Source organism: Diceros bicornis, chromosome 38, assembly GCF_020826845.1.
Source record: "Diceros bicornis minor isolate mBicDic1 chromosome 38, mDicBic1.mat.cur, whole genome shotgun sequence".
Classification (NCBI taxonomy): Eukaryota; Metazoa; Chordata; class Mammalia; order Perissodactyla; family Rhinocerotidae; genus Diceros; species Diceros bicornis.
Window position 1 is genome coordinate 30664769 of NC_080777.1, and position 26906 is coordinate 30691674.

A 26906-nucleotide genomic window follows, 5' to 3' on the forward strand; every position below is an offset into this window, starting at 1 on the left:
GGGGCTGGCTTCTGGCCACGTGGGGCTGACTCTCTTGCCCAGGCTGAAGGTTCGGAAGCGGACTCAGTGCAAACTTGAATAACATATATATGGCTTTTTATCAATGCTGGGGACAAAAGGTGAACAGGGAATGGACACAACTGAGGGTGGGGTAGAAACCCCGGCAGGTGTCCTCAACCACCCGTTTGGAATGGATGCCCTGCTGCTTGGAATTCAGAGAGAGAGAGACCTCCTAAGGAGTGGTGGGGTGGAGCCTCCCACAGGTCTCCTTCCAGCACTGAGGGCAGAGCAGAGGGAGCTGGAGGTCTCAGAGATCCCCTCTAGCTCATCCGGGAAGTCTCTGCCGTCTGTCCACTGTCCTCCTCCTTCTTACTGGGACCTCGGGAACTAAGAACATTTAAACCTTCCTTTTAAAGTTCTCTGGCTCTGTACAGATAACGTGTCTTCAGACAGCGTTGATCCACTTAGATTTAAAAGAGAAAACAGAAGCAAAAGCATGATGGGAAATAAATGCTTACATTCTGGAAAGGGAGAAAGCGTCTGTGTTTCCCACTGGAAGGGGGTGAAGGTCCAGGAGTTTCATTTTGGTCTTTGTGGGTAGTGGGTCTTCTGTTTCTTCACAGTTTGATATTAACCATCAACAAGTGTGAGGTCCCAGGACTGACAGTGACCAATCTAGTGACTAGTTCACTTCCATGGATGTCCTGGAGCCACACTTGTGGGGAAACCATGAATGACAGGAGGATGTCTATGATGGCATCAGGGGTTTGGTCCCAGTTCTGGAGAAATCCAGTCTCCACATCTTGCCTCCCGAACAGCCACCCACAAGGACCACGGGAGCTCCTGGCATCTGATCAGGACTCTGAGCTCTCTCAGAAGCTGAAAGAAGATCTCCCACTTCGACCGTGGCCTTCTCTTCATTTCAGGGTCCCTGAAGAGCCTTCTCTTCCCACACAACTTCACTGTCCATGGCTCATTCCAGGAGCGCAGAGAGATGCTCACACACACACACACACACACACACACACATCACTGGCCTCTGTGTTGCCTTCTCTGCCAGGAAACAGGAAGTGCTGCCATTTTGTTGGTCCAGAACACTCAAAACACAGGAAGTGCTGTGACTTTCTGCCAAAAGAGGGCTTCACCCAGGGTGAGGCTTCAGTGAAGCTTTGAAAGGGTGAGGGGAACGTGACACGGCATGCAGCAAGGATAGCTCCTGGGGCAATGATAAGAGCCAGGCTTCTCTTTCACCTCTTAGGGGACTCTCCTCACACACTCATTAGAAGGAAGTTGGTCTTTAAAAAGAGAAAAAGGAAGGAAAAACAAAGACACAACCACAACAAATGAAAAAGGAAACCTCTACGGGTGCACAACTGAGGTATTGATAGCTCTGATCTCGTCTGTGTCTGTGCTGGCGCCCTGCCTACTTATTCTTGCCCAGAAGTGCGTCCACCTCCTCCTCGGGCTTGAGCGAGTGCCACTGGGCGATGGGCCTCCGGGGGTTGGCCAGCATGTCGGACCAGTGCCGCAGCTCTGTGCCCGTGGCGTTGCTGCCCACAAAGATCTTGCCAATGGCTTCGTTCTTGCCCAGCTTGTCATAGTCCAGCACGGTGACCACCACCTGGACTTTCTGCAGGGTGACAAGGGAGGGAGGGAGTCGGCAGGTGAAGACGGGGGATCCCGTGACCAACCTCCCCCTCCATTAACCTTTCCTCCAGGTGCTTGGGAGGAAAGGCCTCCCAGGGCTCCCAGCCTCCATCTCTGGCTCCACCTAAGACTGAAGCAACATGGAGGCAGAGGCCATGCCTTTCAGAACAACCTTTGTTTCCACCAACAGGCGTTGACTGCGCAGGGACTATGCTCCAGGCTCTGTGTTAGCACTCAGGAGTGGAGGGCAGTGAGGAAAAGCGAGAAGATGAATTTCCCCTCCAATGGAAGCAGTGGACACACACTCAAAAACTTACAACACAAATGATAACGTTTGTGCTAGAGAGGTAAGCACAGGTATTGTGGGAACTCAGAGAAGGCAACAGTCCCGCTCAGGTCAATCAGGAGATGCTTCTCGGGGGAGCTGACATGTGAACTGGGAGGTGAGGCTGAGGGTTTCTCCATGCAGAGAGAAGAGGATCCAGGAAGGAAGACTGGCCTGGGCAGAGGCATACAGACATGCGAGACCACGTGCTGTCTGGGAGACAGACATCCAGCGTCATTAGGGTACAGCGTGAGAAGCCATGAGGCAGGAGAGAGGTCGGTAGGGTAGGTTGGGGTCAGCTATGGAGTATGCCTGTCCTCCTTCAGGCAGGCGCTGGGGTGTGCTGAAGGCTTCTGAGAGGAGGGGTGGCACGGATATTTCATAACAAGACCCTGGCATTCAGGTGGAAGATTCACGGAGGAAGAAGCAACTGATGGCCAGGAGACCATCGGGGGCAGGGGGCTGGACACTGAGTTTCTGAGCCAAGGCAAGGGAGGAGGGGCCACACTGGAGAGGCGATCAGGGGAGAACCAAGAGGACCCGGTCATCAGCTGGACTGGCCAAAGGGACAATCAGCACCTTCCTCCCCCCTGGCCGCAGCCAACTCAGCCTCATCCCTCAGAACCAAGCTCACTCCAGAAGCCTCCCCTGAACTGGTCACAGTCCTCTGCTCCCTGCGCCTCGGTGTTCACTGCTCCCTCTCCCGACCACAAGGTCCTTGAGAGCAAGGACCGTGTCTTACACATCTGTTTCTCAGCACCAGCCAGGCCTGGCACTCAGGAAATGCTCAGCAGAGCGTGTTGATAAACAGGAAAGGACAGAGGGCCCAGGTCTCAGATGACACCCTTGTTCTGACTTGGGCAGCTGGGTGGATGGTGGGGCCATTCATTAGGAACAGAGAATTCAGACAGAGTTGGTTTGGCTGGGAAGGACATGGAGGAGATTGGTATATTGGTTTTAGGCATGTTCCAAGTTGACATGCAGGGGCCAGTACACTTCACATCTATCTTAAGTTCTCCATAACCAGGATTTCTCTTGGCCCAACATTATTACTGAGCCTTCAAGGGAACCATAGTTCCCTTGAAGAATTCTCCACAGATGGCAACACCAACCCTGAAGATCCCCTCGGCACCCCTGCTCCCCAGCCCTCCTGGGGGAGGGAGCAGCTCGCCACAAAGAGGGAGAGACCATGACTCTCTACCTCCTCCCTCCAACCCCTAACTCCCCACCCAGACAGCTGCCGGGTGTCTCATCCTGCGGTTCAGATCCACTCATGCCCAGAAGACCCCACCTCAACGCTCACAGAACTTGCTGGTGGGAGGAAAGATGGAGGGAGAAGAGAAGGGAAGGATGGAGGGGCAGCTGGGAGCAGAATGGGGCAGGATGGAGGCCCGCTGCACCACCATGTACCTCGAAGTCCTAAAGGAATGACTGGTGGGATTGTTGGGATACTTTGTGGTCTCCTCAGAAAAGAGGGTGCTCTGGAAGAGGCCCCGGGAAGGAGGCCCCAGGCAGCACACGGAGCCTGAGCCACCCCCCACCCCAGCAAGGTGGTTCCCCCTCCCGAGCCCCACATGTGTGGCCCGACGGCCCAAGCACCTGGATCTGCTCGAAGGGGATCTCAAAGCTGAAGGACTCGTTGAAGTACGGGTTCAGGGTCTTCTTCTTCACGGTCGTCTTCTTCTTCTTGAGCCTCTTGCCGTTCTGCATCAGGTGGATCTTCACGTAGGGGTCTGTGCGAGGATAATCCAGCCCCACAGGGGTGCCCTTAGTGCCCGACCCCCAAAGGCACCACCTGCCTGGAGCTCCCGCCCGTGGAGCCCAGACACCCAGAAGCCCTGAGGCTCAGGCCACTGAGTCCAAGGATGGCCAGGGAGCATCTAGTTCAGGAGCAGCACAAAAGTGTCACCTCAGGGACCACCTCTGCTGTTGGGGTGTGGCTGCCTGCAGCACCAAGCTGGAGACATTCCTGCGTCTGAGTCAGGCCCTGGTGAGAGGGAACATGGGTGGCTTGGGGGGGTGTCTGTCTTGAGCAGGGGATAGAGGAGGGCTGAAGGCACAACATGCACCTGCCACCCTCAAGGCAATCCAGTCCCCCTGACCTTGCAGACGAGAAACTGAGGCCGGTGGAAGGGACATGATCTGCCCAAGGTCACACGTGGGCAGTGACAGAGCTGGGCTACAGTGAGACCTGCCAGTTGGAGCCCATGCCCAGGGCTGATTCTCAGGGAGGTACAGCAGAGGCAGAGTGCCCCACCATCCCCCCGGAACACTGGACGGGGGGCCAGCCCCACTGGGAGGGCTCCCCTCCCCCTAGACGCCTCAGGGTTGAGTGGCAGAGCCTCTCCTGGAGAAGTGTCCCAGGTGTGGTGGCACGGACAGGCACCTTTGGGCCAAGCCCTTTCTACTCCCTACACTTCCCTGGGAGAAGTGGAACCCTCAGTCACGAACTCATCTGGGGGATGAAATTCTCGGATCCTTTCTTCCGTGGCCCCTAGGGTACAGCTGGAAAGCATGAAGAAGGCAGCCCAGAGGGGGCAGGGGACCCTCAGAGAAAGGGGCGGCTGGGAAGCCAGGCCTCCCCTGCTCCACGGTCCGCCCTCGGCACCCGCGTTTCCTGTGCCCCGCGGCAGGGAAAGTTCTCTGCTAACTGGGCTCCAGGCAGTGCCCGGCTCGCTGGTGCCACCCAATGGCAGCCAGAAGCCCTGCACGCACCTGAAAGGCCGCCCACGTCCATCTTCTTGAGGTTCTTGGCTTCCAGGATGCAGACGGTGAGCTTCCCGGCCGTGGGCACATAGCGCAGGGACGTGCAGATGTCGCCCAGCTTCTCGGGCTGACGGGGGGAAAGGCGGGACCCGAGGTCATCTCAGCCGTCCCACGGCCTCTGGCACAGCTGACCCCGTCTTGCCGAGACTAGCAAGGCAGTGTGTGTCCCCAGCTCCCCCAGGCCCAGGCCCCATGTCTGTGGTGCTCGAGGAGGTCTCTCAGCTTCTGACCTCAGGTCTCCTGCTTCAGTTCAGCAAAGCCCTGAGAGTGACAGGTGGGCACCGCAGGAGCCGTGGCCTCGGGGGCCAACAGGAGAGTGGAGCAGAGGACAGGCTGCGGGTTGGCCCATGCGTGATGCTGGGTGGATGTGGGCGGATGCGGGGCACGCTCTAGCTCCCACCCCAGGCCCAGGCAGATGCAGGGAGGGCAAGGAGAGGGCACCGGAAGACTGGGGGTCCCAGAAGCCTTCCCCCCTGGTCACCCCGCCCACTGAGGTGGCTCCTGCAGCCACTGCACCCACAGAGTGATCTGTGCTTTTAAAGCACTTCGCGTCCCTTTCCTAATGTCATTGTCACTGCCACTCTTCGCGTAGACAGAGCAAGGATGCGTTGTGACCAACAAAAGACTGAGGTTCAGAGAGGGGACGATTTGCTCCATGTCCCACGACAATCCAGCCCTGGGGGCCAGGCTGCTGGTCCCGAGGTCTCTGCCAACACCAGGCTGCAGTCAGCGCTCCTCAGGGATGGGCCTCTGGGCCGCAATGACCACCCGCCACCTCCCGGGAGGGGTGCTCCCCTCCTCCCAGACGGCAGAAGCCCTGAGGGAGGCAGGAAGGATGTCTTCAGCGTGTATTCTCGCCCCTCCACCACCGCCCGCTCGTGTGCTGGGCACACAGCCTGGCTTGGCCGAGACAGATGACCGATGCTTGGAAGGAGCAGTGGCTACAGTGGAACAGTAGGTACAGACAATGCTCAGTAGCTGAGTAAGTGACTGAAAGCTGTAGCAGGTGCTGGAGGACAAGCCCCCGGCCGAGAATCCTTTAGAACAAATGTGGGCTTTCCTTGTGGGAAAACTGAGGCCTGGAGTCATGAATCTCTGGCCCTTAGTGACAGCAGACCCTTAGGACTAACAGTGACCATGGTTCTCCTTCACCCGAGCACCCGAGAGACACCAACACCACCCGGTGTGAGGTGCTCTGCGGAGGTGGTTACTGCTCATCTGACAAAGAGACTGAAGCAACGTGCCCAGGTCCCTCGGCTGGGATCCTAACCCGGGTCGCCCGACTCTGAAGCTGCCCTCTTCCTGTCCTTGGCCCTCCCCCAGGCCATCCCACTCACCTCCTCCTTCTCCCCGCCCTGCAGGTCCCTCCATTCCTCAATGGGCTGGCCCAGGTCCACCGTGTTCATAGGCACCTTCACCTCTCCAATGATGTCATGTTTGGAGAAGCGGTCAAAGTCGTAGATGGCCATCACCAGGGTTTTGCCCCCCAGCTCCTGGTATGGCACCTGCAGGGCACAGCAGGGTCAGGGAGGGGTCAGAGCATCTCCTGCACCTCCAGGGCTGCTGCGGACAGGGCCCCTCCCCCAGGCTCCACCCCCTGGTCGCAGGACTCCTGGTGAGTCTGTAGAGACAGACAGAAGACCTCGGGCCCTGGGGGGAGCTGAGTGCGAGGTGGGGGGGCCCCCAATTCTCCAGAGGCCCATAGTCCAGCCTGCCATTGTTCCAGACTGAGCTGGTTCCACGGCCTCAGCCACAACTAAGGACCAAGGAAAGGTCTGCAGAACGCAGGTGGACTTGGGCTCGAGGAGGGCTGGCGTCATCCTCCCAGCCCTCCTCACCTTGAAGGTGAAGGTCTCGTTGAAGGCAGGGTTCAGTGTCTTCCGGTGGACTTTGGTCTCATACTTCTTCTTCTTGTCTGGAAGGAGGAAGACTTTGACATAAGGGTCTGAGGTGCCTCCCATGTCCAGGGCAGGCAATTCCGCAGCCTGCAGAACGCCGACGGTGAGCTGTGGAGAGAGCAGGGGTGGACCTGAGTCTCAGGACTGTTCCAACACTGGATCTGGCCCCAGACCAGCATCCGTCGATCCCTCCCCAGAGCTGGGCAGTTGGGGGTTGGGGGCCAGGCTGGTCTAGAGGGGAAGACCAGTCTCCATCTCCATCCCAGGCATTGGAATGACATTTGGGGAGACCGAAGTGGAGAAGGCAGCTGATCTGCCTGAGGCTGGTGGGCAGGAGAACAGCAGAGCCAATGCCCAGAGTCCATGTCCAGGGGCACGTGCCCTGCGGCTTCCAGGCTGCCCCACTCTGTGGAAAGCAGCAATGCCTACAGGACTCGGGGGAGCCGTTTCTATCCCCCTCCCCCCAACCACCCAACTTTCTCCCCCTACCCCACCCCCGGTTCCCCACTCGGCCTCCCAGCCCAGCCCACACACCTGGTTGGCCTGGAAATCATAGTCCAGGGAAAACTGCAGCTTGCCCAGGTTCTCTGGCTCTTTCTCCTCCTCTCCTTCCCCTTCTCCCTCTGTCAGGCCTGTCTCTGCATCATCATCGTCCTGTGGGGGCTGGGGACAGGAGGGACCGGGTAAGATGGGAGAACAGTGCAGCCTAGCCTGGGGACTGTCCAGGGGCCTTGCTGCCCCACCATCCCTCAGAGCCCCAGCCTGTGTTTGGAAGACACGGCTCCACTTTGGGGGGGCCTCTCTCCCTACCAGGCACAGCACTACGAGGCCAGGCATGGCGCCACATGCTCTGCAGCTTCTTGAGGTGACAGGTCCCCTGCCAGCCCCCTCCCCATGCTTCCCCCAGCTCAGGCCACCCCCTACCCCACCCTGGGCCAGACATACCGAGAGAGCAGTCCAGGCACCAGGGAGCAGGGCGAGTCCAGAGGGCAGGAGGAGAAGGAAGAAAGTGACATAAGAGAAAGTCTTGCAGCTCAGCCCAGCCCCAGTCACAGCCACTTGGTGGGAGCAGGCTGGGCTGTCCCAGGGCGTTCTGGAGCCCCCCCCCACTGCGGGGCCCGCACACACACTCAGAGCCATTTTGACTCCTGGCCAACTGCTTCTTGAGACTGGGCCCTCCTTCCATCCTCCATATTGATTCCTTGAGCAAGAGATTCCTCAGAACAAACGTGGGGAAGTGAAGCACAGGGGCCTCTGAGTTGTGCAAGGAGACATTTGGTATATCAGGGGCCTTTCCAGGCCGACTGACCCCAAAAGACAGGAGTAAAGAAACCAAATTATCTTGTGACTCAAGATGGACTCTGCTTGGCCCCGTCTTGGTACCTCAGGACCGCTTTTCTGCCTCATCCGATTCTCCCTGCACCCCTGGCTAGATGCCTCCAGCAAGACATCACCCTTCAGTCCCCTCTGGCAGGAAAACAGGGGGGCTCTCCAGGGGTGACTTCCTGGGGGTGGGGGTCTCTCTTTCCAGCACTTTGTCCCAACAGCCTCCTTTGGGGTGAATACATTGTTCTCTCCCTTTGTCTTTTCAAGGGTGAGTTCCTGCTAACCCATGACTAAGTCCTCCGGCTCACCAGTGATCGGTGGACAATGTTATAGAGAGATGGAGCCAATAGGGAGGGCATGTGGGGTTATGGGGCAGGGGGCAGTTTGGCTATGGAGCCCGGAAGCCTTTGCTTCACCTTTCATTCTCAGGAAGGTGGCCCTGTTCCTCCCTCTCCTGCGAGCCCTTCCTGATCCCCTCAGCCTGGCCCCCGTCCCTCCCCCCACTGAGCCCTATCTGACCCCTCGGCCTGGCCCCGTCCCTGCCCTGTGAGCCCTACCTGACCCCTCGGCCTGACCCCCGTCCCCGCCCTGTAAGCCCTACCTGACCCCTCGGCCTGACCCCCATCCCTCCCCCTGTGAGCCTACCTGGCCCCTCAGCCTGGCCCCCGTCCCTCCCCCACCCCAGCCCTACCTGGTCCCTCGGCCTGGCCCCTGTCCCTGCCCTGTGAGCCCTACCTGGCCCCTTGGCCTGACCCCCGTCCCCGCCCTGTGAGCCCTACCTGACCCCTCGGCCTGACCCCCGTCCCTGCCCTGTGAGCCCTACCTGGCCCCCGCGCATGTCCCTCATGGTCATGGTGTTCTTCGTGCCCTTGCCCTTCTCCTTCTTGTTCCTCTTCTTCTTGCAGCAGCACTTCTTGCAGATGCAGAAGCAGCAGGTGAGGAGCAGGAGGCCAGCGACCACGGCGATGGCGATCAGGGCCCAGGGCGGTACTGCCCACAGCGAGGAGACTGGGAGTCAGCAGTGCTTGCCTTGCCGCCCCTGACTCCATAGCACTGGCCAAAATGGGTCAAGACTCTGACCCCCCAATGCCCACCCTCCACATTTGTAACACCACCCATGAGTGCTTCGCATGAAGTCGCATGTCTGTGTGTCTTTCACGAAAACCTGCTCTTCTCTTAGCCTACCGCCTTTGTGCACAAGCCTGCTACCGAGAGACAGCAAACAGCGTCCATGAGGAAGAGCACCAGTGTGGCTGTACTGAGTTTTGACCAGTTTGATCTATGGAGAACCGGCTCACACTGGAGAGGATGGGATAGTCCTTATCAGACCCAGGTAGAGGAAGAGCCCCTTGGCCCCATCCCTTGTGCCCAGCCTTGAGAGGGTGACCCAGAGCCAGGAGGCCAAGATCCTTAAGGACCTAGAAGGCTGGGCTTTGCGTGACTCAGCCTTGGGGCGATGGGCCCTGGGCTGCTCTCCGTGGTCCTGAAGCACCATCTCCCACCAGGGTGGCAGCTCCCCTTCACCTGGGTCTCTGGTGTCTCCTGGACAGACTTGGCCAGGAGTTCAGAAAGCAGTAGGGCTTTTACTTTCTATTTTCCAAAGTAAAGTAGTTTCAAAGTGTGACTGGAAAACTTGAAGAATGAGTTCTGTTTCATAATTTTTCATCTTCTTTTGGTTTCATCTTTTGACAGTTTTCTAAGTTATGAGAACTTTTTTGCCCTGGGAGGTTGGGGCATGTAAATTCCCTTGTTCCCTTCATTAATGCCAGTCCACACTCTCCCTACCCCATTCCTGAAGGGGATCCCCAAATAATCCATCCTGGAATCCAAACATGAGGAAAGAACCCAGCCCAGCCAAGCCCAGCCCAGTGGTGCCCCACCTTCCCCAGCCCTGCCCCGCCCACAAAGCCCTTCCTAACTCCAGCCTTGCCCACCCACTGGGCCACAGCAACACTCACAGGGGATCTTGTTCATCTCATTGAAGAACTTCTCCTTCATCTGGGCAAACATGTCCCCCTTGCTCTCCCCAGCACCCCCATTCTCGGTGGAGTTGTCCACAGGCCCGACTGGCATCGTGGCGGTGGTGGTGGCAGCAGCCACAATGGGCTCCTGGTTCCTCTTGAAGATGTTCCTCATGGTGGCAGAGGGGACGGCTGTGGATAAGAGGGGAGGAGGCCGGATGAACATCCCAGAGGTCCCAGTGCAGAAAGCTCTGCCCAGAGGACCAGGAGAAGCTCTTTCAAAAGCTGGAGACTGTTAATAACAACCCCTTTATCATTCGAAGATATTTCCCATAATAGTAACAATGGTGGTAAAACAACAATAATAATAGCCATCATCAAGTTAGTACATACACATGTCAGGCACTGTGCAAAGTACTTTCTGTGCTTGATCTCATTCAATCCAAACAGTACCCTCATGTTAGATTATTATACTCAGTTAACATATGTAGAAACAGGAGTTCAGAGAGGTTGGGTGGTTTACCCAAGGTCACTTAGATAATAAGTTTTGAAACCGATGTTTGAACCAGTTGGAGTGACTCCAAAGTCTGTAACTGTCACGTATCTCATTTAAACCCAACCACACAGTCTAGCAGGGAGGTGAAGTTTTACTACTGGGGACTCCCTCTCGAGCCTCTCTCCTCCTTAACTTCCCTGGCATTGCTCTGCCTAGATTCTCTGCCTGTCCCCATAACACACCCCCCTCATCATCCCTGCCCCCAAGTCCTCTTCTGGCCCTCCTCCGGCCCTCCTCAAGTCCTCCTCCGGCCCTCCTCCAGCCCTCCGCAAGTCCTCCTCCGGCCCTCCTCCGGCCCTCCTCCGGCCCTCCTCTGGCCCTCCTCCGGCCCTCCTCAAGTCCTCCTCCGGCCCTCCTCAAGTCCTCCTCCGGCCCTCCTCCAGCCCTCCATGACTCTCTTCAACCTTCCGCTCTCTTCATGGCTCTCACGCAGGCTTTGTTTGAATCTCCCCTCTAGGGAGGTGGTGCCCACATCTGTGTCTCCAGCCATGTCCTCCCCTGGGCTTCAGCCCCCAACTCTCGACTCATCTCCAGGCCTGCCCCCTCAGTACAGCCGCATATTAGCTTTCCTACTCAAATAAGTGGTATTCAGTAATAATAAAAGTAATCCACGCTTATTGTAGAAAATTTGGGGGGAGGGAGAGAGATTGAGAGAAATTCCCCATGATTCTCCCATCCAGAGAGAACTCAGGTTAGCATTTTGGAGCATTTATAACAGGATTTTCTCTGAGGTCTCTCAGACCTCGCTATACTATATATAATTTGGCATTCTGCCTTTTTTTAATATAAAATTTTATGATAAACCTTTTTCTTTATCATTAAAAATTTCCTTTATTATTAAATAGCTAAATATACCCCACTACACGGTAGTACCATATTTGTTTCACCGTTCCACTGTTAGACATTTAGATGGTTTCCAAGTGTTTGTTTGCTAGTAAAAATGGTGCTGTGATGGTCTTCACATAAGGTAATGTGCCCACGAGTTTTCAAACTCTGCCCTGCTCCAGTCCTGTCCTCTCCACCGAGCTATTTCTGCTTCTCAAAGTGGGGGACATGCCTCCTCCAGTAGCCCCTTGAGGGGCTTGTGTTGACAGAGTCTGCATTGACATCAGCATCCCTCTGTGGTGAGCACACAGTGGTGCCCAGGAGGTATTCGTTGACAGCAATGTACACCCAGAGGTGCTCGGTTGTAAGAAGCAGCAGCACATCTCCTAGAAGCATCAGTTTTACCTAATGGCAATTTAAAGCATTATTTTTTTATTAAAACAAACAAATATTACAGAGTAGGATACAAACAGCACAAGAATTTTAAAGGTAAAAGACTTTCCTCACTGCATGTCAGAGATGAGTTAATTCTCTGCTACACTCAGGGTTCTTCTGAGGGAAAGTTTGGGGAGCTCTGAAGCTCTGTCCCGTCCTTTAAGAACCCGAGTCCTCGTCCCCCAGGAGACTGCTCTCACCTTTGAGTACTGCTGGTGACCTGTATGTGGAGGCAGACGCATATTCACTCACTCACTCACCCTCACCCAGCATTTATTAAGCTCTTATTATATGCCAGGTTAAAATAGCCTTGATCCTAAAACTTGTCTTGAAATGAAAAATGAAGGTGCACTGGGCCTCACCTTGGGGGGGCGGACCGTCCCCTCTGGTTTGATGAGAACAACAAGTAGCCACATCATGAAACAAAGATGTGTGTCCCTCTGCCATCTCTGTCTCTCCGCACCCCACCACACTGTCCAGGACTCCCAGGACCTTTCTTTAAAAGAGCTTTATTGAGATATAATTTACATACCATATAATTCAGTCATTTCAGGTGTACAGGTCGGTGGTTTTCAGTATATTCATGGAGTTGTGCAACATTTCCAAAATCTAATTTTAGAACATTTTCACCACCCCAAAAAGAAACCCCATACTCATTATCAGTCATTCTCTATTCCCACCCTCCTCCCAGCCCTCAACCACCACTCATCTGCTTTCTGTCTCTATCGATTTCCCTAGTCTGCACTTTTCATATAAACGGAATCATACAATATGTGGCATACAATATACTTTCTTAATTTCATTTTCGGATTGTTCATTGCAATTGTATACGAATAAAATAGATTTTTGTATATCGATCTTGTGTCCTGCCACTTCGCTAAACTCATTTATTCGTTCTAATAGTTTGTGTGTGTGCACGCGTGTGCAAGCGAATATTCCTTAGGGTTTTCTATATTTAACATCATGCAAATGGAGATAGTTTTACATCTTTCTTTCCAGTCTGGATGCCTTTTATTTCTTTTTCTTCCTTAATTGCTTTGGCAAGAACCTCCAGTACAACGTTGAATAGAAGTGTGGTAAGAGTGGGAATTCTTGTCTTTTTCCTGATTGTAGGGGGAGCATTCAGTCTTTCTCCATTAAGTATAATGTTAGCTATGGGCCTTTGTAGATGCCATTTATCAGACACAGCTCTCAGGGCATTGTTCCAGATTCTCCCTCCTAACCACACCCGGCTTGGCAGTCCTACCCCTCCTGCACACGGCTCCCCCCCGACCACACGCCTGGCCCTGCAGCCCCAGCACCCTCTCCCCTCACTGAGTGGGTGGGAGGTGGCACAGACCGCGGAGAGGATGACGTGACTCCCAGGAATGCCCACCGCTTGCCAGATGACTCTAAACAAATTTTTCTGAAACTCAAATAAAAATTGCAGAAAATAATACCTACTTTTTAAAACTGCTGTGAAAATTAAAAGAATAAATTTGATTGTGTCTGGCACAGAGACTATGTTCAATAAATGTGGGTTGGACCTGAATCTGAGAAGTGTTTATGGAGCCCCTTATAAGGTGCCTGAAAGTGGCCTTGGCACAGTAGAGGTACCCAAGATCCACACTGGGTGTGACCTTCTCTCAAAGAGCTGACCATCCAGAAACCACGGGCTGAGAGGCATAATGGGATACAGTGAACCATCCAGCAACGCAGGAGCTGCATGTCCAGAGGTTCAGGGAACACCACAGACCGGGATATAAGATGGGAGAACCACAGCTTAGGAGGCCTTCAAGTCCAAGAAAGGGGGACTGGACTTCCTCCTGTGCCCAGCAGGAACCACTGAAGATTTCTGAGCAGAGGCGTGGCCTGATCTGTGAAGAGGGGGTCTCTGGGAAGATAGGTGTGCAGGGAGCGGAGGAGGTGAGGCTGGAGTGGGCGGCCAGCAGGGGCTAGTTCAGCAGACCAGCCGGAGATGGTGTGGACCCATACCAGGGTAGGCGGGGGAGGGGTGGAGTAGAGAGGACAAATGTGAGACATACTCATTCACTCATTCATTCATTCCGCAAATATCTACTGAACTCATACCATGCTTTCCTTGTGGAACTTACCATAAAGTGGAGATTAAATACTTGCACATAAATGAACGTAACATTGTAATTGTGAGAAATGCCATAAAGGAGAGACACTTGGTGGCGTGAGATTATAATGGGGCGTATTGGACCTAATCTGGGAGAGTAAAACTGCTTTCCTGGGGATCTGATGACTGAACCGAGACGTGAGGGATGAGAGGGAAGTGTGCACGCGAAGAGGAGAGGAATGAGCAGCCTGAGCAGAGAGAAGAGCATGTGCAAACGCCTGGGGGTGGGACACGGTGTGGTGAGTCCAGAGCCTAAAGGAGCAGAGTGGCTGGAATGGAGGGAACGTGGGTCAAGATGAGGCTGGAGGATGGCCAGGGCTGGACCAGGCACATAACTTAACAGGCCACAGCAGGGAGTTTTGTCTTCACCCAAAGAGGAATGGGAAGCTGCTGGCGGGTGTTAGGATGTGGGTAATGTGTGCAAATTCACACTTTGAAAATTTCACTTTGGCTGTAGTGAGTGAAACAGGTTAGAATCGAGCGTTACCCCAGAGAGGAGAAAGAGCTGAAAGCAGCCAATAATGAATGTCTCGTCATTCCTGAGCTCTGGGGAGAGACAATACAGTGTCCAGGGGTCCCCGGGGGATGACAGGCCACTGCTGAGTGGGCACGCAGGCCGCTAATACAGCAGCAGCTGCAGGTTGGGGCTCTTCTGGGGCCTGGAGCCAGAACGCCCTTCTAACTCCACGGGGTCAAAGCTGCCCGGATAGCGGGGAATAATGAAGCTGCCTGGGAAGGTGGCTCCAGATGAAAGGCGGGCGCGGGCACCAGGCCCCCTGCTCAGTCACACGTCCAGTCACAGCAGCATGGGCTCGGACCACAAGCCCGGGGTCACCCTGCTCCCCTCCCGCCCCCACCCCCACATCCAGGACGTCTGCAGACTACTCCACTCACGGGGTTCTCCACGTTCACCACTTCCCGCCCCTCCACCACGCAGTTCCTGCCACACCGGCTGGCTTGCTGGCTGTCACTGCTCACCACTCACCCTCCCACCTCGCGGCCTTCACAGCCACTTTCCCTCAGCTCTTCTGGCAGAAATCTCCCCGCCTCCTGGACACCATCATTCCCACCACGGCCCCTCAGGCCAGGAGCTTTCCCCACCTCCCACATCCTCCTGGCTCTCATTTTGTGACTCTCACTTGATAAAACACCACTGGAGAAATGCCCCTGCTGAGCCTGAATGTCCATGTGCCCCAGGTTCCCATGTGGAATCCAAGGCTCAGGGTGCTGGTGTTTAGGGTGGGGCCCGTGGGAGGGGATCAGGCTGTGAGGGTGGAGCCTCTTGCAGGGGGTTAGTGCCTGAGTAAGAGGTCAGAGAGCTGCTCGCCCTCTGCCTCTAGAGGATACAAGAAGAAGCGGCCGCGTACAGGGGGGAAGAGGGTCCTCCCCTGAACCCCGGGCACGCCGCCACCGATCTTGGACTCCCAGCTTCCAGACTGAGAAATGAACACGTGTTGTTGACAAGCTGCCTGGTTTACAGCATTCATTACAGCAGCCGCGCTGACGGAGACACCCACCCGAGTTCTCCTCTGCAGCGCCCCCAGACCACGGACCCGTGAGGGTCCCGCAGGAGGACAGAGAGCTCACGATGGATTCGGGCATCAGCTGGCCCCTCAGCACTACACAGAACCCTCAGTATGTGCTCCCCCTCAGTCACTCTGCCTCCTTTCATAATGGACACTGCGAATTCCTGCTTGCACAGACCTGTGGCTCGCCCACGCCTCACCACCCTTCTCGCCCCCACCCCCGCCAAACCACAGACCTCCATACACATTAACGCCCCTCTCCTGACCTCGCTCCAGCCGCGGACTTTCCTCCTGTCTGAGGCCAGTCCCTGGCCTGCGAGGATCTCTCTGACCTTGCCAGGAGACCTTGGCAATCCCTGTTCCTTCTTACGCTCAACCTTCCCCGTTCCCACTGCTGGATCTTTCCCATTTTAAAACACCACCAACCAGTGAAGACCCTCCCGCCCCTCCTCCCTGCTGCCTCGTCTCCCCTTCCCTTCAGGGAAGAGGATACAAGTCCCCGATGCCTCGCCTCCTCTCCCTCCGCTGCAGCCTCTGCCCGTCGCTCCCCAAGTGGCTCTGTGTAAAGTCATGAGTGACTGCAAGGCCACTGCACCCAGAGGCCTTCTCATTCTGGTCGCACTTGACCCCTCTGTCCCCTTGAACACCACTCTCCGATTTCACCATAATTCTGGCTCTCGTTTTGTGACTCTCACTTGATAAAACACCACTGGAGAAATGCCCCTGCTGAGCCTGAATGTCCGTGTCCCCCAGGTTCCCATGTGGAATCCAAGGCTCAGGGTGCTGGTGACTAACCAGCATTCTAACCATAATTCTGACTAACCTTCCAGTTGCCTCCAGGTCTGCCCTGGGCCTTCTCTTCTCAGGCCGGTGCCCTGGGTGGTCTCCTCCACACCGGCCTCAGCAATACCCCCATTCTGACGTCTGTCAGAGCTCGACTCTCCTCGGAGCTCCAGGCCCGAGGTCCAGCTGGCCCTGGACGTGTCCACTCCACTCCCTGTATCTACTCTTGCTCACCGCCCATCAGTTCTGTATGCGCCACCACAGCAATCTCTGTGAAATGGAAAGCTGACATGTCATTGTGGTTAACAGCCACTCTGGGAACACAAGCCAAAATCCTGAGTGTGGCCTACAAGGCCCTCGTGTTCTGTATGCAGCTTCGCTTCCTCTCCTCCGGGCCTCTAACGCCAACCACACGTGCCATCTTTCATCTATTCTAACACCGAGTGTCAGACTCACGCACGCCAGGGCCTCTGCACACACTGTGCCCCCGCAGCCTCACTGAAGTAGTGCCGGCACCTTCCCTAGCTCAGCTCAAACAGTACCTCCTCAAGGAAGCCCTCCCGTCCACACCGAGGCTCCCAGCCCGGCCAGAGAGGCCCCTCAACTCTTCCACACTTTGTCCTGCTCCTCGTGGCCCTTCCACGGCTCATGACAATGCAGGCAGACACCCCCGTGGCTCTGGGGCCGGCACGGGTGAACGATCGCCAGGGGCCAAGTCCAGCTCCTGCCCGATTTTTGTAAATAAAGTCTTATTGAGCATGGCCGCCCTCCCCGTTGACATTCCCCCTCTGGCCGCTTCTGCGCCACAACGACGGAGCCCAGCAGCTCAGCAGATGATGCGGCCTGTGAAGCCTGAGATGCTCACTGCCTGGCCCTTCAGAGAAGGATTCTGCCGACCTCTCCCTAGTGGGCGTCACATCGCCTGGCCTACGACAGGCATTCAACAAACATGTGGCCATGAATGAATAAACATGGACTCTTAGATCACTGGGCACGTCATGTCACTTCACTGATGACACTGACACCCGTGGGGAAGTGTCCTTCCAGGACACCCGATGTGTTAGTGACTGACTCTGAGTCCGGGGCTCTTTCCACCAGGCATGTTAAGACTCAGTTCCAGTGCCCAACGGTCACCAGGCCAGGTCCAGGGGCACCCACCACGGGCAGACGGGGGGGACCGAGGCCGGGGGTGCGCGCGCATGCGTGAGCATGGGTGTGATGAGGTTCCAAAGTCCGCACAGATCGGGGGGCACGGCTCTGAGAACTGCCCGCCCCCTCTCCTGTGTCCTTGGGCTCTGGGAGCCACACGTGTCCCCTACAGCCTTGACCTCTCTGAGCGTTAGACCTCTCAAAAGTCAAATGGAGCTCTGAGTCCCGAGTCTGGAGCTGAAGCTGGGATTAGACGATATGACGCAGGCCCTCCCGTGTACCAGCACCTGCCCGGAATCTGCCCAGAGGGATGAGAAGTGTGCCTCATCACTGCATTTCCCTCAGCTGACTCCTGCTGTGGCTCAGTAACCCTTGTCACATAGCTCTGCGTCTCTTCTACAGTCGGAGAAGTTAACAAAGCAAGGAGAAAGCAGCCCGAGTCCTTTCACTCCCACCCCGTGACCTCCACTGCACCCCCGGAGGCCTGCCCTCACCCCGTGACCCCCACTGCACCCCCAGAGGCCTGCCCTCACCCCGAGACCCCCACTGCGCCCCCCGGAGGCCTGCCCTCACCCCGTGACCCCCACTGTGCCCCTGGAGGCTGCAGGTCTCGGTGCCTCCGAACAGCCTCCAGGGCCTCTGAGGCCTGCCCTTTGGGGGTCTGGGGGGCTTCGTGTCAGGACGAGGAAGATGGGAGCTCTTGGCCAGGCTCCCTAGTTTCCCTTCTGCTCCTCCCCAGTCTGTTCTCAGCACAGCAGGCAAGGTGGTCTCTGCTCTAAAACAAAACCCCACAGCGGATCCTCACTCCCCTGAAAGTACCCGAGTCCCTGACAGCCTGCACAGCCCTGCGCGCCTGGCCGATGCCCACCTTCCTCTCCCGCGGTTCTCCGCGCACTCCTTCCACCATGCTGACCTCCATGCGGGTCTTCACACACACCAGGCATCCTCTGAACTCACAGCCTTGGCACTTGCCATTCCCTCTGCCTGAAACACTCTTCCCCACAGAATTCCACATGGTCACATCTGCAGCTCAGTGGGGTCACCTGTGATGGCCGTATTTAAAACTGCAACCCCCACAACCGTGGGCACCCCCCATTTATTTTCCTCCACAGCGCTTGTCGCCGACTGACACACTGCACAGTTTATCTATTGTCTGTCTGTCCTCTTCACCAGAAGCCAAGATTCGTGAACGCAGGGATTTTTGACCAGCACACAGTAGGTCCTCAGGAAATACACGCAAAGGCGTGGGTGGATCCGAGGCCTCCTCTGTCTACCATGCCCGCGCTCTCCAGCCGTCAGATGCACCTGGTTGTGAAGGTCTGTGATGTCGCCAACCATTTCTACTGTACTTACGCATTTGTGAAGAAAAACATTCGTATTCCCTCTTTGGACGAGCCTACAGGGTAGATGGTCTCATCCCTAGTTATTCCACCAGAAGCTAAGGAAACACAGATGCTGAAGACTTGGCACCAGTTCTCAAGACTCCTGGGGAAAAAGGCCAGAGGGGTGAAGCCACACAGCACAGCCTGGGGGCAGCGCTGGGAGCGAACCTCAGACTCTGGACCCCAGTCCAGTGCTCCCTCCCCTAGAGCACGGCTGCCCCTTCCATCCCCAGGATGATTTTCCACTCCAGGATGCAGGGTTCCTGTGCCTGAGTGGGGATGGAGACGAGAACAGCGAGGAGGAAAAGCCAGATCCTCGGGGATTTATAGCTGCCTCAGCCTCCTCGCGGCTCAGGCTGCAGTCCTGGGGAAGGCAGCCAGCTGAAGGTTGAGGATGACAAATGAACTGGGGCTCCAGGGGCCCAGGACGGAGTGAACTGCTCGTCTGGACAGAACCGTGGAGCAGGAGAGCATGAAGTGGCGCCACTAGGCAGAGCTGGCTGCAGGCATGGCCCCCTACCTGGGGACAGGCTGGGGCTGTCCAGGGAGGGGCCTGGAGGCCGTCAAGGGAGCAGATACCAGGGGAAGGGACGAGGAAGGGTCTCCTCCCTGGGGGACCCCCCCCCCCCGCCTGGCACCACCTCATCCGCAAAGCCTGGCTCGGGGGTGGGACACCCAGCCCGGGAACCAGCGTCTTACAAGCATCCTCCGCCCTGAAGCAGGTGGTCAGTGGCCACACTTCGGAAAGCAACGTTTTAAGTGACACGGACAGACTGGGCAGAGGAAGTAAAGGCTCAAGGCCAGTTCTTGGGAGTAAAATTGCCTCCCAGGGCTTGGCTGCCCCGGCCGACGGCCTCCTTTACCCAGGCTGCAAGAGGAAACACAGGCCCAGCGGGTTGGATCGTCACAAGTCTGTTCTCAGTCAATCCACCAGGGTGAGAGCATGACTCAGAAATAAGGCAAATTCTGTCCAGATGGGGAAGGGGCCCGCCCAGCAGGTCAGCAGGAGATTCAAGCCTGAATCTGCCTGAATCCAAGTCTGATGCTCTTGGCTCTCTCTGTCTCCCAGGGCGAGGTTGGGGGCCCGGGCCACAGGAAGCTCAGAAAGAGGGTCTCGACGGTGGAGAGGATGCAAGAGGAGCAAGGTGGACAGAGGCTGAGTAACTAAATGGGGGAGAATGTATGCAGGCGTTCCTTCCTGCCCCCAGCCCACTGGCTGCAGTCCATCTGTCTGTCTGTCCAGGATGCCATGGGCTCCTGTGTCAGTCTCACGCCCTGGACTCTGCTGCTCTCCTTGGGGAGGTCAGGCCCACCTCTGGGCTGCAGCCTCCAGTCAGCCAGCGTCTCCACCTGTACAGACCTCCCCAGGGAGAGGAGTCCCCACTTGAGCCCCGCCCCCCTGCCGCTAGCCTGCCCTCTACCTGAGACAAGCAAAGGAAGGTCATCGAGTCAGCTCTGCTGGACACCTAGCGTGGCCCCAGGGCTGGGAGCTGCTGCACCAGGAGGGTCAGGGCGGGTGGCGGGAAGGCAGGGGGTGGGTGCGGTCTAAGGGTCCTCGCACACTCAGGACCACGCTAGGACCTCTGAGCTCGAGTTCGCTGCTGCCAGCCCCTCTGCTGGGGCGAACAGCCGTGTTTGGCCCGGATTGGGGGTGTCAGGGAGCCAGTGACAACCCGGTTGACTTTTTATCTTTTCTTTACTGTTTTTCTCTGTCACACAGACGCAAACAGAGGAAGAGGTCTGAAGGGGGATTGTGGGCGGGTATGAAGAAGGTCACCCCTTCCCCAGAGATTCTTCTCATAACAACCAGAAACAACGTCTCTCTCTTCCCTCAACTCCAGACACCCCGGGGTGCTTGGCGTCGGCCACAGTCCTCGGATCCAGACCAAAGGGAGACTCCACTGACCAGAACATGTGAAGCAGGATGGAGGGAGAGTCAGAGTCAAGGCAGAAGCCGGTGTGGGATGGCCTCACACTCACAGAAGCTCTAGAATGTTCTGCCTTAGGGTCTTTGCTCTGCTCATGGTCAGCCCAGGTGGCAGCACCACGCAAGGCCAAGGTGCCGAGCTCTACTCTTTGGGTGCAGATACGGAATGACCTCGAGAGAGCGCTGTGCACACGTCACACATCCTGAAAAGATGCGTGAGGAGTCGGTGACATGGGTCGTTGCTGCTGCTGGGGGGGAGTCAGGAAGGATGCTGGCAGATATTTCACAGGCACCCTCCTGTGTCTTCTGGATTTTGAACAACACGATACAGTTGCCTGTCCCGCCCCCACCCCGGGTGCTTCCGAACCAGGGCTGGGCTCCAGCCTCGCGTAGGAGGCAAGCAGCCAGGTTTGTGTATTCACCCTGGAACCTTCCAGCCAGCCCCCCACAGGAGAACGCTGCAGGGTGGATGCCCCCAGGACCCTGCCCCTTCCAGAGGCCACACCCGGCCCTCCCTGTTCCTCCTCTGCCCTAAGAGGGTCGGGAGCCCTGACACCACATCAAAGGAGTAAGTTTGAGTCCCACTCCCCACCAATGCACATGTGCACACACACTCTCACACCACCACCACCCCGACCAGCTGAACATGCCTGGGGACCATGTATTTCTGTGGATAACCCCACTCGGCCTGGCCCCGCCTAATGCGGATAATGAAGAGAGAACTGGACACAAATTATTTAATCTTTCCTGGCATTGTATTTGCAGAAGCCGGAGTAACGAGATGGAACTAGGTTAACCAGCAAGATGCTCTCAGTGAAGCTACAAAAGATCAACACTTAAGGATAAATTTATGTCTTTAGTTTTTGTCCCAATGCTCCAGCCCAACATTCGGACCTGGAAGGCAGAGGATAGAGTTTTAATGAATTAAGTTTTTAGCTCGTTTTGAAAATGAATTCCCCATTTCTGTGAGTTCCTTGTGCACCAAGGCCTGCTGAGCCTTCCTGGGTCAGAACGTGGGCACCTCTGCTTCAGAGCACGGGGGCCACTGCTCACATGTGGAAGCCTGTTCTCCATTGGCTCCAGGGAAGCAACCTACTGCAGGGTTCCTAAAGTTAGAAAGTCCTTCCCAGTGTCTACCTTCCATCTCTCCTGCTGCAATGACACTCATTTCCCCTCTCTGGCATCTAAGATCAGGCCCCTTGAGAGGAGGCCCTGGGCAGAGGCCCCAGTCCTGAGGCTCAGAATTCGAGGGCCGGGACTGAGCTCCATTCCAACACTCCGTCGCCATGTGCAACCTCAGGCCAGTCTACTAGCCTCCTTGAGCCTCTGCTCACAAATTGTAAGTGAGGGTGAACCATCCCTCTCTGCCGGCTTGTGATGATCAAGGAGATGTCTCCTGCATGTGAGGCCCTGTGACCCTGCAGCACTCACCTGCCTCGGAGCATCTCTCTCTGAATCAAGACCCCGGGGGGTGATATTCTCAAACCACAGACAAGGAACACCCTGGATTGTGAGAGCCGAGGGGAACTTCAGACACGTGGTCCAGAGCCCTGGTTTGAAAAATGAAGAAACGGAGGCCCCAGAGGGACGGGAATCTTCTCATGCCACACAAGTAACACGGCTGACGTGGCAGAGTGCCGAGGGGTCCAGCCCTCACTCCCTGTCCTTTGTTGCCCTTGCTCCACCCCAGCAAGCCCCTCTGGTTCCATTTTCACCCTCGGATAACTCTAGGGGGCAGGGGGCAGTGGTGAGGGACAGGGACGCCCACGCAGGCCAGGCCCCAGCCCTTCCCCTCTGCCACCCCAGCAAGGCCCACAGCGTGAACCAGGCCGAGGAGCCCCCACCCAGCGGGGAGAGGAGCTGGAGTCCAGACCTCCTGCAGTTCAGCATGGGACAAGCTGCTGAGTCACCGCTGGCCGCCAGGCCTTCCCCGAGCAGAGCAGCCCACTGGGGTTCCCTCTTCCCCTAGACCCACTGCATTCCCTCCTTCTCCTCCCAACACTCAGCATCCTGGGCCTTCATCCACAGGCCCCCCTGCCCAGCACCCCACAGTGTCTCCCAAACCCACATCAGCTCCCCTGGGGTGGAGGAAATGGTCTTCCGTGGGCTGCACCTCAGGGGCTTGGGAGCCGGCTGGGGCCCTGAGTGGGCACACATGAGTGGGCACACATGGGAGCTTGGGGACCAGCAAGCACTGGGCTGCCTGGCATAGGTTGTGAGAAGTATGGAGGTGTCATGAGGCCTTGGGGGCCCTGTGTGTGCTGTGAGTGTAGGGCACGGGGTGGACCGTGTGGGGGGCTCTGCCCTGGTCACATTCCACAGAAGGGTGCCGCTCTCGGTGGAGGCTGGGGGAGCATTTGCTGGGGGAGGGGAACTTAGCAGTGATTATCAACACAAGTCAACCAGATTAGGGCTCTGCCACACAGGAACGCACAGTAACGCTCAGCACGGACCCCCGTTACCCTTCACGCTAGATGCACATCTTCATTTCGAGCTAAAAACCATGAAAAATTGTGCATCTTCTTCTGGACTAAACGTAACAAGCTTTGGACACACTAGGTCTGCTGAGCTCTGCCTGCTGGGGGCCGGGGTTAGAGGTCTGGGCTGAGAGCAAATGCCTGTTCATGTGAGTGTGTGGGTGAGTGTGTGGGTGTAATAGTGTGTGTGCAGGTGAGTGTGTGTGGATGTGAGAGAGTGTGAGTGGGCAGGCGAGTGTGTGTGAGCGTGTGGGTGTGAGAGTGTGTGCGGTGTGTGAATGTGTGGTGAGTGTGCTGTGGGGGAGAGTGGGGAGCAGGCAGGAGCAGGGAGCTGCACCGGGTGACAGGTGCCCTGGATGGCCCTGGGGGAGAACCTTAGAGACACCAGCCGGCTCCTCCCCGGCTCCCACTTCCTCCCTGGGGCCCAGCTTGCAGAGACCCAGGGTCCCCACCGTCTGCCTCCAGCCCTGACTCAACGCCCAGAGCGGACAGGGCTCCTAAGTCAACGCTCAGCACCTGGAGAGGAGGAGGTGGGCAACGGGCGGGTGGCTGGAGGCAGAGGGAGGCTCCAACAGCCGAGCGCTGGAGCCAAGCACTGGAGCTGAACACCACACGGCAGTGGTTGCCGGGCGGCAGCCCCAAGGGAAGGGAGCCTGCTCTGCAGCTCTCAGGCCAGCTGAGGCAGGCGGCAGCAGCCAGCGAAGGAACATGGCAGCAGACCCGGACAGGCTCTGCGTGCGTGTGTGTGACGCCAAGTGTGTGACACCACAGGGGAGCGTGTTACCATGCATGTACGGGCACCATGAACATGTATGTAAACAAGTGTGTAAATGTGTGTGTTCTACAGCCGTATGTGGGAACATGAGAAGCCCTAGGGAAGAGAGAAGGGGGGTCTCGGGCCATACCCCTTATCCAGGAAGCGGGGTGACATCTACAGGCCCTGTTCTTTGACAGTAAGGGGGACAGACCCTGCATGGGTCACCTCACAGAACCACCGGGCCTCGGAGGTGGGAAAGACTGTGGGCCACCAGCCCCACTGCAGCATCTGTCACCTGCTGGGTGAGGGGTGGGATCCTGGGTGAGGGAGCCCCCGCCTCCAAAGGCGGTGTGAGGCCTGGGACCTGAAGGATGCCCAGGAGACCTGGTGTCTCTCTCCAGCTTTGCACCCTTTGGAAAGTGGCCTTGCACCACCCCAGGGTGGCCCCTCAGAAGACATGACCTTCTGAGATGCTTGGAGACTTTGACCTCTGACTAGGGGCAGCGCGACCGGTGGTGGGTAGTGATGACAACGTGGACGTTAGACTATGGTCTGGGTTCAAACCTGACACACACCAGCTCAGCCGCCGTGGCGACAGGGTTGTGTTTCGGGTACCATCCCCACAGTGACAAACAGGGCAGTGCCTGTCCCACAGGGGTGTTGCGAGAATTCAATAAGCCCCACGTGCCTGTACAGAGCGGACCCCAGACACACGTGGGTTTCCTTCCTCAGTCCTCCTCTCGGCGGGCTGGCTGTGCCCACGCTGACCAGGCCCAGGGTCAGACCTCGCGTCCCCAGCGTGAGGGCTGCAGCACACGCCGAGCCAGGGGCTCTGACCAACAGCCCACTGTCCAGGAGGCTCGGGGAGCCGCGGCTGAGGCCCCGGGCGGTCCTCCTCCTGGCGCCACCCCTTCCTCTCGGAGAGACTGCGTCTCCTCTGCCCGCGTCAGAGTCACTGCGTACGTGGCTCAGACCCCGCGGGCCGTCTCAACAGCAGGGTGGAAGGTGTCTGCATTTCCTGCCCTGACCCCTGGCTCTGCCTCGGGAGCAACTTGGCTGCTGCACTTGGCAGCAGGTAACGGAGAAGGTGGAGGCCTAGCGGGCGCTGCACCCTTGCCTTGGGCAACCACCGCCCCCCATGCTCCCGCCTCAGAGGGGAGGAGGGAGACCCCGAAGCTGGAGGCAGGCCTAGCAAGGCCAGACCCTCATCCTCTAGGGCCTGAGGGGTCATTGGTCTGGGTGGGCAGGTCTGCTGTCCTGGACCGCTCAGCCAGAAGGAGACAAGTGGGCAGTCCATAGGCAGGCCTTTCCCCTGGGAAAGGGGGTCCAGTCCCGAGAGCTGGGCAGAGGGAAGGCGTGAAGACCACTTCCCCGGTTAATGGGGGGCAGGCAGAAGTTGTCCCCCTCATCCAGCCTTGAAAACAACCTCTGGCGCATGTAACCATTTAAAAAGCCACTCTGCCATCTGATTCATTTACTCCCCAACCTCTGCCAGGCTCCCTGCTCAGTGCTGGGAACATATGCATGAGATTCAGCACCCCTCACGCGGCTCGAGGGGAGACGGGCAGACTCAGGCCTTGTGGACACGCAGCAGACGGGATTCTCCCCATGATGGAGGAGACGACTGAGGCTCAGAGATCAACCTGCCCAAGGCCTCCCATGAACTTGAACCCTGACCTCCTGGCACCCCACCCTGACCTCCCAGCAAGCAGCCTGTCTACGGGGGGGTGGTATCATGAAGGCCTTGGGCCCAGAGGGTGGGGTGTGTGCAGGGGAGGGAAGGAACCTTCCCTGAGGTCCTGCTAACTGCCAACACTGCGCGGCATTTAACGCTCAGCCCTGCGAGGCAGGTACTATTACCCCCCTTTACAGATGAGGAAACTGAGGCTAAGCAGGCTTGGGGAGGGTGCTCACTCAGATCCCTGGGGTTGCAGCATATTTCATCTGGGCTGAGCTGGGAGCTGGGCGCAGTCAGGGGAAGTCTGGGGAGCCCACTTGGCTCTTGGTGGGAGGTGGGAGCCAGGCCTGGGGAGGGGGGTCAGCTGAGGAGGATGCAGTCTGTTCCCCGTTTCCACCAGTGCCTCCTTCCTCCCAGACGCTGGGCAGGACCCAGGGAAAAGGATGTGTCATTCACTGTTCAGATGGAGACGCCGTCACCGCCGACACCTCTGACAGCTCGCCATCCAAAAACCCACATGGGTCATGTACGGCACAGGGTGCCCCAAAGAGGCCCCCGTCCTCCTGCCTGACCTGGGGCCAGAACAGACACAGGAAATAGGGGCCAGGCAGCCAGACCATGTCCTCCAGACGCCAACAGGCTGGGGGAGGGGAGAGATGCAGGAAAATTCCAAATTGGAAAGTCTCAACTTGGAATCCCATGTGGATCCAAACCCAGAGGCAGCAACACTGAGGAAAAGGAGGCAGGTAAGACCCCGGGGGCAGCCACGTGGGGTGGCTGCGCCCCCGGGTCAGTCACAGTGCTGCCACTTGTAGCCACGTGAACTCAGGCAGGTGGCTCGGCCTTGCTGGGTCCAGCTGCTCTGTGAAACAAGTGCCAGCACGTACCTGCCTGAGGGGCAGCGAGGCTCAGGGACCAGGTGTGCAGGCCTGAAGCGATGCTCACGGCCGCTCCTGAGGGGCGAACCGCCAAAAGGAGAAGGGGCTCCAGAGGGGAGAGGTGGGCGGGCCTCTCCCCACCACCGTCATGGCCCAGGTTAAGCTGAGCCCCTCTGTTTACCGTCCGGCAGGAGGCAGGCCTGTGCTCGGCAGCCAGGCCTCTTGTAACAAACCATCCTCGCCCCACTCCCCCACGCCCTCAGCTCCAGCCCAGCAGCGTCTGAGGCCCAACTGCGGGCCAAGTCCTGTCTCCCGAGCCATCGCACTGTCCTGGCCCTTCCCTGCCTGTGTCCAGACCCTGCCAAGCCCCCCCACCTCCAGCCGCCCCCCAGACACTCACGCTGTCCATCTCTCAGCATCGGCTGGCCTCTCCAGCTGTGTCTCCTGGGAGTCCATCCTGTTTGCTTGAGTTTTCAAGTTCTCACATG

The 26906-nt window shown here is 57.3% G+C and overlaps 1 protein-coding gene across 1 annotated transcript; it reads right to left on the minus strand.

Moving 5' to 3' along the window:
- Positions 1-674: 674 nt before the first annotated feature.
- On the minus strand, positions 675-16419 carry SYT2 (synaptotagmin 2). Its single transcript, XM_058533837.1, has 9 exons — positions 16211-16419; positions 9921-10115; positions 8786-8952; positions 7171-7290; positions 6577-6744; positions 6076-6243; positions 4688-4805; positions 3572-3705; positions 675-1630 (listed from the first exon to the last, which is right to left on the minus strand). Exons 2-9 carry the CDS (start codon positions 10096-10098, stop codon positions 1424-1426), a joined length of 1260 nt encoding a protein of 419 aa, XP_058389820.1. The 5' UTR covers positions 10099-10115; positions 16211-16419; the 3' UTR covers positions 675-1423.
- Positions 16420-26906: the final 10487 nt, after the last annotated feature.

Coding starts and splice junctions, on each gene's coding strand:
- SYT2 (XM_058533837.1), bottom strand. CDS start 10,098: ATGAGGAACATCTTCAAGAGGAACCAGGAGCCCATTGTGGCTGCTGCC. Junction 8,953..9,920: donor TGAGATGAACAAGATCCCCT/GTGAGTGTTGCT, acceptor CGCTGTGGGCAG/TACCGCCCTGGGCCCTGATC. Junction 4,806..6,075: donor AGGGCGGGGAGAAGGAGGAG/GTGAGTGGGATG, acceptor TCCCCCCGTCAG/CCCGAGAAGCTGGGCGACAT.